Raw genomic sequence first — 15,102 nt, forward strand, 5'->3', positions numbered from 1 at the left:
GATGCACAGTGTCCCTGCTCATCTGCGTGAAAGTGCCTTAGGCATGCTGCAAGGAGGCATGAGGACTGCAGATGTTTTTCAGGGCAATAAATTGCAATGTCCGTACTACGGGACGCCTAAGATAGCGCTACAGGGAGACAGGACGGACAGTTGATTGTCCTCGCAGTGGCAGTCCATTATTCCTCCTCCACCAAACTTTACAGTTGGCACTATGCAGTCGGGCAGATAGCGTTCTCCTGGCGTCCGCCAAACCCAGATTTGTCCATCGAACTGCCAGATGGTGAAGCGTGATTCATCACTCGAGAATGCGTTTTCACTGCTCCAGAGTCCAATGGCAGCAAGCATTACACCACTCCAGCCAACGCTTTGCATTGAGCATGGTGATCTTAGACTTGTGTGTGGCTACTCGGCCATGGAAACCATTTTCATGAAGCTTCCGACCAAGATTCTTGTGCTGACGTTGCTTCCAGAGGCAGTGCTGCGCGCAACAGCACTCGGCGTTCCCATTCTGTGTACTTGTGTGACCTACCACTTTGTGGTTGAGCCATTGTTGCTCCTAGATGTTTCCATTTCACAATAACAGCACTTACAGTTGACCAGGGCACCTGTAGCAGGGCAGAAATTTGACAAACTGAATTGTTAGAAAGGTGGTGTCAAATCAAATCAAATTTGTCACATGCGCCGAATTCACCTTACAGTGAAATGTGCGCTGGCACCAGTTAGTAGAGGTATTTGAGGTAATATGTACATGTAGGTAGAGTTAACGTGACTATGCATAGATAATAAACAGAGAGTAGCAGCAGCGTAAAAGAGGTGGGGACAATGCAAATTGTCTGGGTAGCCATTTGATTAGCTGTTCAGGAGTCTTATGGCTTGGGGGTAGAAGCAGTTAAGAAGTCTTTTGGACCTAGACTTGGCGCTCCGGTACCACAATGACAGTGCCACGTTGAAAGTCACTGAGATCTTCAGTACAGGCCATTCCACTGTCAATGTTTGTCTATCGATTTTATACACCTGTTAGCAACGGATGTGGCTGAAATAGCCGAATCCACAAATTTGAAGGGACCTACTTTTGTCCATGTGTCAATGTGTAGTTCATACATGCATAATCTATGGGCAGAATTACTGTTTTACCTCAATTAGCCACGAAATCCCCAGTTTTGAAGCAACTGTTGATTGCTCCATTTTGCAAATCTGACCATAACTCTTATCCTCCTGATTCCTTCTTTACAAGCAAATATTAAAGCAGGAAGCACCAGTGACTCGGTCTATAAAAAAAGTGGTCAGATGAAGCAGATGCTTCAGGACTGTTTTGCTAGCACAGACTGGAATATGTTCCGGGATTCTTCCAATGGCATTGAGGAGTACACCACATAAGTCACTGGCTTTATCAATAAGTGCATCGAGGACATCGTCCCCACAGTGACTGTATGTACATACCCCAACCAGAAGCCATGGATTACAGGCAACATTCGCACTGAGCTAAAGGGTAGAGCTGCCACTTTCAAGGAGCGGTATTCTAACCCGGAAGCTTATAAGAAATCCTGCTATGCCCTCCGACGAACCATCAAACAGGCAAAGCGTCAACACAGGACTAAGATCGAATCGTACTACACTGGCTCCGACGCTCGTCGGATGTGACAAGGCTTGCAAACTATTACAAACTACAAAGGGAAGCACAGCTGAGAGCTGCCCACTGACACAAGCCTACCAGACAAGCTAAATAACTTCTATGCTCGCTTTGAGGCAAGTAACACTGAAACATGCATGAGAGCATCAGCTGCTCCGAACAACTCTGTGATCACGCTCTCCGCAGCCGATGAGAGTAAGACCTTTAAACAAGTCAACATTCACAAGGCCGCTGGGCCAGACGGATTACCAGGACGTACACTCCGAGCATGCGCTGACCAACTGGCAAGTGTCTTCACTGACATTTTCAACCTCTCCCTGTCTGAGTCTGTAATACCAATATGTTAAAAGCAGACCACCATAGTCCCTGTGCCCAAGAACACTAAGGTAACCTGCCTAAATGACTACCGACCCGTAGCACTCATGTCTGTAGCCATGAAATGCTTTGAAAGGCTTGTCATTGCTCACATCAACACTATTATCCCAGAAACCCTGGACCTACTCCAATTTGCATAAGACACCAACAGGTACACAGATGATACACTCTATTGCACTCCACACTGCCATTTCCCACCTGGACAAAAGGAACACCTAAGTGAGAATGCTATTCATTGACTACAGTTCAGCGTTCAACACCATAGAGCCCTCAAAGCTCATCACTAAGCTAAGGACCCTGGGACTAAACACCTCCCTCTGCAACTGGATCCTGGACTTCCTGACGGGCTACCCCAAGTGGTAAGGGTAGGTAACAACACATCCGCCACGCTGATCCTCAACACGGGGGCCCCTCAGGGGTGCGTGCTCAGTCCCTTCCTGTACTCCCTGTTCACACCAACACCATCATTAAGTTTACTGATGACACAACAGTGGTAGGCCTGATCACCGACAACTATGAGACAGCCTACAGGGAGGTGAGGGACCTGACAGTGTGGTGCAGGGCAACAACCTCTTCCTCAACGTGATCAAGACAAAAGGATATGATTGTGGACTACAGGAAGAGGAGGACAGAGCACATCCCCTATTCTCATCGACGGGGCTGAAGTGGAGCAGGTTAAGAGCTTCAAGTTCCTTAGCGTCCACATCGCCAACAAACTAACATGGTCCAAGCACACCAAGACAGTTGTGAAGAGGGCACGACAAAACCTTTTCCACCGCAGGAGACTGAACTGGTAACCCCTGTATATAGCCCTGCTATTGTTATTTACTGCTGCTCTTTAATTATTTGTTATTCTAATCTCTTACTTTTTGGGGAGTATTTTCTTAAAACTGCATTGTTGTTTAAGGGCTTGTAAGTAAGCGTTTCACTGTATTCAACGCATGTGACAAATAACATTTGATTTGTATTCTTGAAGTTGTGCTAAGCCATTTTCTCTACATTTCCCTTCCCCATCTGGGCCAGCCCCTAGGCAATTCAAGTTCTAACCAATGTACTTCAGCCCCCCACAGCATTATCCAATGAGGTTGCAGTGCGGCCTAACGGCTCAGTGGACACAGCAGAGAGAGAGAAATGACGTGGTGCACATATCTGGACATATGTGATGTAGTACACATTTTCTCTCAAAAAAAGACATCTTAAACTGACAATTATATATCATCATAATGACATAATGTGCCAGTTGGAATGTAGTACTGTCTCACCCTCTCAGTTCCCAGAGCCTTAGCAAGGTATTTGAGTTTTTGAATGACTGGTGGGATTTTTTTAGTTTTTGTAAAATGTTGGTAGTTTGTGTGGAATAATGTTATTTTCCGTTCCCCATAATATAATTTAGTGCATTTTTTCACCCCTATCCAGTTGGTGGCGGCAAAACACATTTTGCGTGAAAATCGCAACAAAACCTCATCTAAGAAGTAGTAAACGGAAGTAAGCATTGACCAGTTACAATTTTCACGTTAGCGGTTATATTGTTGTTATTTAGACATTTATTAAATCAATAGAACTCAAAATATTACTAATTTAACTACACGGCATTACATACTTGCCCCAGGTAGTATTTGATTCGCGTTGGAGACAGGACTTGGCTGATGTTGTCTTGGTAAAGTTAGCTGCTAACAATGGCTGACTGTTTGGTTTTTCACACTCAAATAGCCTCCATCATGGAGGTGCTAGCGAATGCAGCCGTAGCAGAGATCTGTAAACTCGTAGATGACGACTATGCAGTGTTTCGTTTGGAAATAACTCAAAGCCGGAAAGAAAACAGGACATTGCGGAGGAAACTACTAGAACTGAAGGTGGCACGTGAGCGCGCAGAGAGGACAACGCAAGAGCGCGTCCTCGCCAGTCGTCCCAGTAGTGTCAAGATCCTCGACCAATACAGAGGAATGGCAAGAGGTACATTTTGCAAGGCCCAGGCTGTCTCGGTTCATATAGCTCAGTGCCTGTCGCCCCGTTCCCCTTTGTGCATGTGTGTTAATCAGAAATGGATCTTGGTCAGTTTTTGGATAGTTAGAATGCAATAATTCACCTGATTACTTAGTTATTTTGCCCAAAGACACAATAGGGTCGTTCCACATCTCCCCCCAAATGAGCTTAACCAAAACCATTCTGTTTATAGCTCGATTGATTTTGTTCCATACATCACATTGTTTTAAGTGAGTTAATAATAGATAATGTCGTGCATCAAGAATCTGTTTAGAATATGATATTGGGTCTTTCCATTTGATTTCAATCACTTTTTTAACCACACCCCATTTGAGTTGAACAAAACTTTCTCTACATGTTTGCTCATGGTAGAAGTGGTCAGAAAGTAACTTTTTGGACCTGAATACCAAAACATTTAGGAGATCGATGTGCTCAAAGTCGACCCGTCCCGTTTTGCATACCCCACCTTACCATGAGACATCTATGTCTTCATCACTGGAAAAGATAAATTGTTGAGTTTTATATAATTTAAAAGCTTACAAACAGGGTTGTTAAAGTATTTTATAATTTGTTTATTACATTTTTTTTTTTAAATAACAATTATTATTATTATTTTTTTTTTTACCATTTAACGTCAATTGTCTAAAATTTGGTAAAATCAGCTACTTTCTCAGAACAGTTAATATCCGACTACTTCTATCATGGGCAAATATGTATACAAGTTTAGTCCAAATGAAAAGTTCTGCGGTCAAAATATGATTGAAATTAAATGGGATGACACAATATCATATTCTAATTTGATTTACTGCATTTTCTATTATTTACTCATTGAAAACTGGGATGCATGGAACATAATCAATCAATAGTATATCAAGAAGTTATATCCTTGCCAATTCTAGAACATGTCAATAGTGTAAAACATACCACTAAGCATTGACAGTAGCTAACCTAACCTCTTTTCCCGAAATCACTCTCTCAGGTGAAGGACATCTCACTGAAGGCCACGGGAGCTTTGTGAAGCCAGCAGGACACAATACATGGAGAGATGACCAACCAATCACTGTTGATGAGGGGAGTGGAACCTCAACCCAGCAAGTTATCATAATAGAGGTTAGTGTAATTATGTGGCATGAAATATTACAGTTACTTTGTAAATCAAATGTGGCCGTTTATTTCAGTAAGGCTCCCCTCAGGTATTCACTGTCTTACATGTACATCCTCAACAACATTGTAATCCAATTCAACTCGTGTACCAGTAATAACCTCCTCTCTTCTTGTGTCAGTCTGCAGAAACAGAGGCTGCAGGTTCTGGGGTCAAGCTGGAGAGGTCTGAAAGAGAGGAGGACCCATGGCACAGTAGAGACACCCAGACTCGGGCAGCTATAGAGCCCCATGTAGCCACAAAGGACCCCCCCACCATCGCCCCAGCGCCGCCCAGGACCCGACACAGAAACACAGAGGTCAGTGGAACGCAGAACGCCGTCCTCAAGTCAGAGACAGACACGGATACTTTAACTGTAACACACAGGCTCTTACGCACAGGATCTGACCACAGATCAGACCCAGAAAGACTGGGGCTGGGGAGACTGGGCTGTCCTCCTGCTTCCGGCTCAGAGTATTTACTTCACAGTAACCCAAGCCCGAGGATTGTTCATTCCCTTCGGGACTCAGGTGACGCATTAGAGACTGGCAATGATCTGTCTTGTTCTTACACTACAGAGATGGACCCTGGCATCATGCCCTTGGGCTTAGAGACACTCACTGATCTGTCCAGAGGGGACTGGAACCGGTACAGTAGTAGTGTATACTCTGAAGGGTGCCTAGATAAGAAAGGGGAGGTTGTAGTCGTAGATGAAGTCACTGTGAAAGTGGAGGGCGACGCTCCTCTGACATGGAATGTAGACAAGACTGACTTAGGAGAAGGACACTCACAAGGCAGAGATTTCTTAAATTACAGGGAAAGCTTAGAGACAAATCCAAATGTCACGACCCAATCTCCTTTACACACCGTCAGGGATCGCGAGTCAGTGTCCACGTCGATGGGACCTTCCAATTCACAGGACCACATCCTTTTCGATCAGGTATTGAACTCAAAGGGCCAAAAGGCCAAGGCACAGAGTAGAGGAGCAACATCAGGCAAAAGTAAAGAGAAACGGTTCCTATGCATATTCTGTAACAAAGGCTTCAGCTGCCCCCAGAAGGTGGAGATCCACCAGAGGGTCCACACAGGGGAGAAACCCTTCGGCTGTACCCAGTGTCATATGCGCTTCTCTGAGGCTGGCAACCTGAAGAAGCACCAGAGGGTCCACACAGGGGAGAAACCCTTCAGCTGTACCCAGTGTCACATGCGCTTTGCCCAGGCTGGTCACCTGAAGAGACACCAGAGGGTCCACAAAGGGGAGAAATAATACAGCTGACCCCAGTGTGAGAACAGATTCTCCAGCCAGCACCATCTGAAGATGCACCTGAAGGGCCAAACGGGCGAAATGCGGTTCGCCTGTACTCACTGTGGGAAGAGGTTGTCAGAGAGGAGCTACCTCAGAATACACCAGCAGAAAAACCATTCCACTTCATAGCTTCTGATGTTTGGATCAAACACTGCATTAAAGACAACGATTCATTTTCATTATTTTCAGCAGAAAATATCATTTGGAATAACCATAGTAACAGATTTCAGTGTTGAATATTTTGGGGTAGAATATTGCATCCAGACATGTGTGATATACACTGAGTGTACAAAACATTAAGGACACCTGCACTTTCCATGACATAGACTGACCAGGTGAAAGCTTTGATCCCTTATTGATGTCACTTTTTAAATCCACTTCAATCAGTGTAGAGGAAGGGGAGCAGACAGGTTAAATAAGGATTGTGTATGTCTGCCATTCAGAGGGTGAATGGGCAAGACAAAATATTTAAGTGCCTTTGAAAGGGGTATGGTAGTAGATGACAGGTGCACCGGTTTGTGTCAAGAACTGCAACGCTGCTGGATGTTTCACGCTCAAAAGTTTTCTGTGTCTATCAAGAATGGTCCACTACCCAAAGGACATTCAGCCAACTTGTAGGAAGAGTTGGAGTCAACATAGGCCAGAATCCCTGTGGAATGCTTTCGATACCTTATAGAGTCCATACCCCAACAAATTGAGGCTGTTCTGAGGGCAACTCAATATTAGGAAGGTGTCAATGTTTTGTACACACTTTGTACAGCCTAAAAAGTGTTACGTAATGTGTTTGATTCTAACATGTATTGACTCAGGGGTTGAATACTTATCTGATGAAGATTAGTTTTATTTTTCACTTTCTTTTACAAATGTTACATTTTTCTTCCACTTTGACATTTAGAGTATTTTGTTTCGTTAAAACAAAAGACAAATCCATTTTAATCCCACTTTGTAACAACAAAATGTGGAATAAGTAAAGGTGATATATTGTTAGTACTGTATAGGCTAAATGATGTTCACAAATGCCTATTTCATTACTTCCATTCAACAACTGCATTTTTTCCCCCCGAATAACCTTTTAATGAAAAAATGAATGCAGTGTGTCAAGCAGATTTGTAGTGGAGACATGTGCATGTGTGGTTTTAATATGGTGTGTTTAAAATTATTAATAAACATAATAAAAACAATGGGACTTTTCTAAGACTTGCATTGAGACTCTTTAATATACATCACATCTGATCTCACCCTATTCTACATACACCGAAGAACACTTTATAACTAATATACACTTACTAAATATACCAACACAAACCCAGACACTAACAAACACCTACTGTACATGTCAAAATAGTTTAGTCAGGTTTGTCTGATGACTTTTGACCTATCATAGCTGACTCATATTTACCCACAACATATTTATGTCCACCATGATGGGTTTAACAACAATGAGGTCATTTTGTAACTACAGTATAGGACTCAAAAGTAGTGGGGATGGGTAAACACTCCACGTTGAAAGTGTGTTTATTATCTGTGTGTACAGTGCCTTGCAAAAGTATTCGGCCCCCTTGAACTTTGTGAACTTTTGCCACATTTCAGGCTTCAAACATAAAGATATAAAACTGTATTTTTTTGTGAAGAATCAACAACAAGTGGGACACAATCATGAAGTGGAACGACATTTATTGGATATTTCAAACTTTTTTAACAAATCAAAAACTGAAAAATTGGGCGTGCAAAATTATTCAGCCCCCTTAAGTTAATACTTTGTAGCGCCACCTTTTGCTGCGATAACAGCTGTAAGTCGCTTGGGGTATGTCTCTATCAGTTTTGCACATCGAGAGACTGAAATTTTTTCCCATTCCTTCTTGCAAAACAGCTCGAGCTCGAGTGAGGTTGGATGGAGAGCATTTGTGAACAGCAGTTTTCAGTTCTTTCCACAGATTCTCGATTGGATTCAGGTCTGGACTTTTACTTGGCCATTCTAACACCTGGATATGTTTATTTTTGAACCATTCCATTGTAGATTTTCCTTTATGTTTTGGATCATTGTCTTGTTGGAAGACAAATCTCCGTCCCAGTCTCAGGTCTTTTGCAGACTCCATCAGGTTTTCTTCCAGAATGGTCCTGTATTTGGCTCCATCCATCTTCCCATCAATTTTAACCATATTCCCTGTCCCTGCTGAAGAAAAGCAGGCCCAAACCATGATGCTGCCACCACCATGTTTGACAGTGGGGATGGTATGTTCAGGGTGATGAGCTGTGTTGCTTTTACGCCAAACATAACGTTTTGCTTTGTTGCCAAAAAGTTCAATTTTGGTTTCATCTGACCAGAGCACCTTCTTCCACATGTTTGGTGTGTCTCCCAGGTGGCTTGTGGCAAACTTTAAACAACACTTTTTATGGATATCTTTAAGAAATGTCTTTCTTCTTGCCACTCTTCCATAAAGGTCAGATTTGTGCAATATACGACTGATTGTTGTCCTATGGACAGAGTCTCCCACCTCAGCTGTAGATCTCTGCAGTTCATCCAGAGTGATCATGGGCCTCTTGGCTGCATCTCTGATCAGTCTTCTCCTTGTATGAGCTGAAAGTTTAGAGGGACGGCCAGGTCTTGGTAGATTTGCAGTGGTCTGATACTCATCCCATTTCAATATTATCGCTTGCACAGTGCTCCTTGGGATGTTTAAAGCTTGGGAAATCTTTTTGTTTCCAAATCCGGCTTTAAACTTCTTCACAACAGTATCTCGGACCTGCCTGGTGTGTTCCTTGTTCTTCATGATGCTCTCTGCGCTTTTAACGGACCTCTGAGACTATCACAGTGCAGGTGCATTTATACGGAGACTTGATTACACACAGGTGGATTGTATTTATCGTCATTTAGGTCAACATTGGATCATTCAGAGATCCTCACTGAACTTCTGGAGAGAGTTTGCTGCACTGAAAGTAAAGGGGCTGAATAATTTTGCACGCCCAATTTTTAAGTTTTTGATTTGTTAAAAAAGTTTGAAATATCCAATAAATGTCGTTCCACTTCATGATTGTGTCCCACTTGTTGTTGATTCTTCACAAAAAAATACAGTTTTATATCTTTATGTTTGAAGCCTGAAATGTGGCAAAAGGTCGCAAAGTTCAAGGGGGCCGAATACTTTCGCAAGGCACTGTACATACCTGATGGAGTGTATGTCTGTGTGATCTGTATCACCTCTCTTCCAGGGGGAGGAGGGTCCATAGGTGCTGCTGGTGAAGGAGGAGGGGTGTGAGGAGGGTCTGGGGAACCCTGAGGGGACCATGGTCATAGAGGACAACCAGACTACGCCTCCTCCTGAACCCACAGAGGAACCAGCTGAGCAGCACATAGCAATCCCTCATTGCCTAATCAGATGATGTTCCATAGCAATTTGACAAACTGACTTGTTAGAGAGATGGCACCCTATGATGCTGCCACGTTGAAAGTCACTGAGCTCTTCAGTACGGGCCCTTCTACTGCCAATGTTTGTCTGTGGAGATTGCATGGGTGTGTGCTCGATTTTATACACCTGTAGCAACTGTTGTGGCTGAAATAGCTGAATCCACTAATTTGAAGGGCCATACTTTTGGCCATGTAGTGTATTGTTTAAACCTCCCGCTTTGGGCTGGATGTGTCAATGAGTAGTTCATACATGCATAATTTATGTGCAGAATTACTGCCTTCCTTCAATTTGCCACGGAAGTGACTGTTTTCTTGAAGTTGTTCCATTCTCTCCCCCCCCCCCCCCCCCCCCCCCCACCTTGGCCAGCCCCCTGGCAATCCAAATTCTAGCAAATGTACTTCAGCCCCTCGCACCATTTTCCAATGAGGTTGCAGGGTTGGCCCAATGGCTCAGTGGACACGAGAGAGATAGCGAGATAGAGAAATGACGTGGTGCACATATCTGGACATGCGACGCAGTACGCAATTTTCGGGGGAAAAAATGTTGCCCGTGCATGCTAGTTTCAGAACTACTAGCAACAAAATTATACAAAAGTACCATTTTTGTAGATTGAATAATGTTATTTTCCCTTCCCCATAACGGAATAAAATGTTACCTTGTGCATGTTTTCACCCCGTCCAGTGGGTGGCGGCAATGCATCTTTTGCTTAATATTCGCCACAAAACCTCACCGAAGTAGTAGTAAACGGAAGTAAGCATTGACCATTTAACATTTTCACGTTAGCGGTTTGTTGTTGTTATTTATACATTTATTAACGCCATGGAACTCAAAATATTACTAATTTAACTGCATAGCATCACATACTTGCACCAGGTAGTCTTAAATTTGCATTGGAGACAGGACTTGGTTGATATTGTCTAGGTAAACTAGCTGCAAACGTTAACGTTAGCTAACAATGGCTGACTGTGTGGTTTTTCACACTCAAATAGCCTCCATCATGGAGGTGTTAGCGAATGCAGCCGTGGCAAATATCTGTAAACTCGTAGATGACGACTATGCAGTGTTTCGTATGGAAATAAATCAAAGCCAGAAAGAAAACAGGTCATTGCGGAGGAAACTACTAGAACTGAAGGTGGCACGGGAGCGCGCTGAGAGGACAATGCGAGAGCGCGTCCTCGCCATTCGTCCCAGTAGTGTCAAGATCTCCGACCGATACAGAGGAACCGCAAGAGGTACATTTTGCAAGGCAGAGGGTGCGGGGACTGTCGCCCCGGTGCCCTCTGTCTCTTTCGATGTGGTTAACCAGAATTGGATCTTGGTCCGTTTTTGGATACTATGCAATATTTGATCCAAATTAAAAGGTGTGCAGTCAAAATATGATTGAAATTAAATGGAACGACCTAATATTTTATTCTAACTAAATTCTTGATTTACTGCACTTCCCATTATTTACTCAATGAAAACAAAGTGATGCATGGAACATAATCAATCAATTGTATGTCAAGAAGTTATTAAATGTTTTACCTACATCTGTGTCAATAGTGTATATTAAGCATTGACAGTAGCTAACCTAAGCACCTCTTCCCCCCCCCATCAATCTCTCAGGTGAAGGAAATCTCACTGGAGGCCACAGGAGCTGTGTGAAGCCAGCAGCACACAAAACATGGAAAGATGACCAACCAATCACTGTTGATGAGGGGATTGGAACCTCAACCCAGCACGTTATCATGATAGAGGTCAGTGGAATAGTGTTGCATGAAATATTAGTTACTTTGTAAATCAAATGTGGCCGTTTATTTCAGTAAGGCTCCCCTCAGGTATTCACTGTCTTACATGTACATCCTCATGTATCTGCCATAGGGGAGATTGTCAGACTTCCCTACAACATTGTTATCCAATTCAACTCATGTACCAGTAATAACCTCCCCTCTTCTTGTGCCAGTCTGCAGAGGCTGCAGGTCCTGGGGTCAAGCTGGAGAGGTCTGAAAGAGAGGAGGACCCATTGCACAGCAGAGACACCCAGACTCGAGCGGTGGTAGAGCCCCATGTAGCCACAAAGGACCCCCCCACCATCACCCCAGCGCCGCCCAGGACCCGACACAGAATCACGGAGGTCAGTGGAACGCAGAACGCCGTCCTCAAGTCAGAGACAGACACGGATACTTTAACTGTAACACACAGGCTCTTACGCACAGGATCTGACCACAGATCAGACCCAGAGAGACTGGGGAGGGGGCCACTGCGCTATCCTCCTGCTCCCGGCACAGATTACTTACCTGTATTTCACCAGAGCCAGAGGATGGTTCATTCCCGTGGAGATGGTGAAATGTTAGACACTGCTGGTGATGATCCGTCTTGTTCTTACACTACAGAGATGGACCCTGGCAACATATCCTTGGGTTTAGAGACACATACTGATCTGTCTAGAGGGGACTGGAACCGGTACAGTAGTAGTGTATACTCTGAAGGGTGCCTAGATAAGAAAGGGGAGGGTCTGGTCGTAGATGAGGTGACTGTGAAAGTGGAGGGCGACGCTCCTCTGACATGGAATGTAGACAAGACTCACTTAGGAGAAGGATACTCACAAGGCAGAGATTTCTTAGATTACAGGGAAAGTTTGGAGACAAATCCAAATGTCACGACCCACTCTCCTTTACACACGGTCAGGGATCGCGAGTCAGTGTCCACGTCGATGGGACCTTCCGATTCACACGATCACGTCCTTTTCGATCAGGTATTGAACTCAAAGGGCCAAAGGGCCAAGGGGAGGGGAGGGGGAGCAACATCAGGCAATAGTAAAGAGAAACGGTTCCTCTGCATGTTCTGTAACAAAGGCTTCAGCTGCCTCCAGAAGGTGGAGATCCACCAGAGGGTCCACACAGGGGAGAAACCCTACAGCTGTACGCAGTGTCATATGCGCTTCGCTGAGGCTGGCAACCTGAAGAGGCACCAGAGGGTCCACACAGGGGAGAAACCCTTTGGCTGTACCCAGTGTCACATGCGCTTCGCCCAGGCTGGTCACCTGAAGAGACACCAGAGGGTCCACACAGGGGAGAAATCTTACAGCTGACCCCATTGTGAGAAGAGATTCTCCTGGAAGAGGTTCTCAGACGGGAGCTACCACCAGCAGAAAAAACATTCCGCTCTATAACATAGAAAGCAACAATTCATCTCAGTAGCTTCTGATGTTAAGTTCAAACACTGCATTAAAGACAACAATTAATTTTCATTATTGTTATCAGAAAATATCATTTGACACAACGAGAGTAACAGATTTCAGTGTTGAATATTGCTGGGTAGTTTATTGCATCCAGACATTGTGTGATATATACTGAGTGCACAAAACATTAACACCTGCTCTTTCCATGGCATAGACTGATCAGATGAAAGCTATGATCCCTTATTGATATCACTTAAATCCACTTCAATCAGTGGAGATGAAGGGGGGAGACCGGTAGAAGGATTTTTAAGCGTTAAAGACAATTGAGAAATGGATTGTGTATGTGTGCCATTCAGAGGGTGAATGGGAAAGACAAAATATTTAAGTGCTTTTGAAAGGGGTATGGAAGTAGGTTCCAGGCGCACTGGCTTGTGTCAAGAACTGCAACACTGCTGGATTTTTAACACTCAACAGTTTTCGATGTGTATGAAGACTGGTCCACAACCCAAAGGACATCCAGCCAACTTGACAGAACTATAAGAAGCATTGGAGTCAACATGGGCCAGCATCCCTGTGGAATGCTTTCGACACCTTGTAGAGTCTATACCCAAATTGAGGCTGTTCTGAGGGCAAAAGGGGGGGTGAGCACGCAACTCAATATTAGGAAGGTGTCTGTTTTGTACACTCAATGTATGAGGCATATATAAGCCTAAAAAGTCTTACATAGTGTGTTTGATTTTAACATGTATTGACTCAGGGTTTGAATACTTATCTAAAGATAAGATATATTCTGTTATTTTTTTCAATCTTAAAAGTCAAGTGTTAGAATTTTTCTTCCACTTTGAGTATTTTGTGTTGATCATTGACACAGAAAAACACAATTAAATCAATTTTAATCCCACTTTGTAACACAGCAAAATGTGGAAAAAGTCAAGTGGTGTGAATACTTTCTGAAGGCACTACTTAATTTCTATAAGGTGCTATATTGTGCTTGAACGTTGTAGGCTAAATGCCTATTTCATTACTTCCATACAACTATTTAATTTTTCCCCCAAGACACTTGTATTGATAAAATGAATGCAATTTATCAAGCAGATTTGTAGTGGAGACATGTGGTGGTTTTCATATGTTGTATTTCAAATGAGTTTGTTTAATAAAAACCAAAAAAATATTCTAATACTTTTTTTTATTATCATTGAGATGATCTTTAATATACATCGCATCTGATCTCACCCTATTCTGCATAAGCACGACTGCACGTTATATGCATACCGGCACACTAGCAAACACCTACTGTACACGTCAATATAGTATAGTCAGGTTTGTCTGATGATTACTTTTGACTTATCATAGCTGACTCATTTACCCACAACATCATATTTATGTCCACCATGATGGGTTTAACAACAAGGAAGTCATTCTATAACTACAGTACAGGACTCATGTGGTGGGGATGGGTAAACACTCCATGTTGAAAGTGTGTTTATTATCTGTGTGTACATACCTGAGGGAGTGTGTCCGTAATCTGTATCACCTCTCTATTCAAGGAGGGGGGTCCAGAGGTGATGCGGGTGAAGGAGGTGGGTGTGAGGAGGGTCTGGGGAACCCTGAGGGGACAATGGTCATGGAGGACAACCAGACTATACCTCCTCCTGAACCCACAGAGGAACTGGCTGAGCAGCACAGGACAACACACAATCTCACTGAGGTGAGCCCACTGTGAACTATTGTCTGAATGGTATTAGGTCAGGTCTTGATACATTTTGTCTTAAGTGTAGGAACATACCTTTTGAATTTAAAAAACTGTCACGCCCTGACCTTAGTTATCTTAGTTTTCTTTATTATTTTGGTTAGGTCAGGGTGTGACTAGGGTGGGTATGTTAGTTTTTGTATTGTCTAGGTTTTTTTGTATATCTAGGTTTTTTTGTAAGTCTAGGTATTTGTATGTCTATGGTGGCCTGAATTGGTTCCCAATCAGAGGCAGCTGTTTATCGTTGTCTCTGATTGGGGACCATATTTAGGTAGCCATATTCCCTTGGGTATTTTGTGGGTTCTGTCTATGTATAGTTGCCTGTCTGCACTAGTTGTATAGCGTTTCGTTTG

The 15,102-nt window shown here is 43.4% G+C and overlaps 2 protein-coding genes across 2 annotated transcripts; both read left to right on the forward strand.

Annotated features, from left to right (window-relative positions):
- The first annotated feature begins 3,468 nt into the window (after positions 1-3,468).
- On the forward strand, positions 3,469-7,630 carry LOC139374805 (uncharacterized). The gene is made up of 3 exons (XM_071115948.1): positions 3,469-3,958; positions 4,968-5,098; positions 5,272-7,630. Exons 1-3 carry the CDS (start codon positions 3,682-3,684, stop codon positions 6,394-6,396), a joined length of 1,533 nt encoding a protein of 510 aa, XP_070972049.1. The 5' UTR covers positions 3,469-3,681; the 3' UTR covers positions 6,397-7,630.
- Positions 7,631-10,575: 2,945 nt separating this feature from the next.
- LOC139374803 (uncharacterized) lies at positions 10,576-14,168 on the forward strand. Its single transcript, XM_071115947.1, has 3 exons — positions 10,576-11,071; positions 11,445-11,575; positions 11,782-14,168. The coding sequence occupies exons 1-3, from the start codon at positions 10,795-10,797 to the stop codon at positions 12,907-12,909; spliced, it is 1,536 nt and encodes a 511-aa protein (XP_070972048.1). The 5' UTR covers positions 10,576-10,794; the 3' UTR covers positions 12,910-14,168.
- The last annotated feature ends 934 nt before the right edge of the window (positions 14,169-15,102 follow it).

Source organism: Oncorhynchus clarkii, chromosome 19, assembly GCF_045791955.1.
Source record: "Oncorhynchus clarkii lewisi isolate Uvic-CL-2024 chromosome 19, UVic_Ocla_1.0, whole genome shotgun sequence".
Taxonomy (NCBI): Eukaryota; Metazoa; Chordata; class Actinopteri; order Salmoniformes; family Salmonidae; genus Oncorhynchus; species Oncorhynchus clarkii.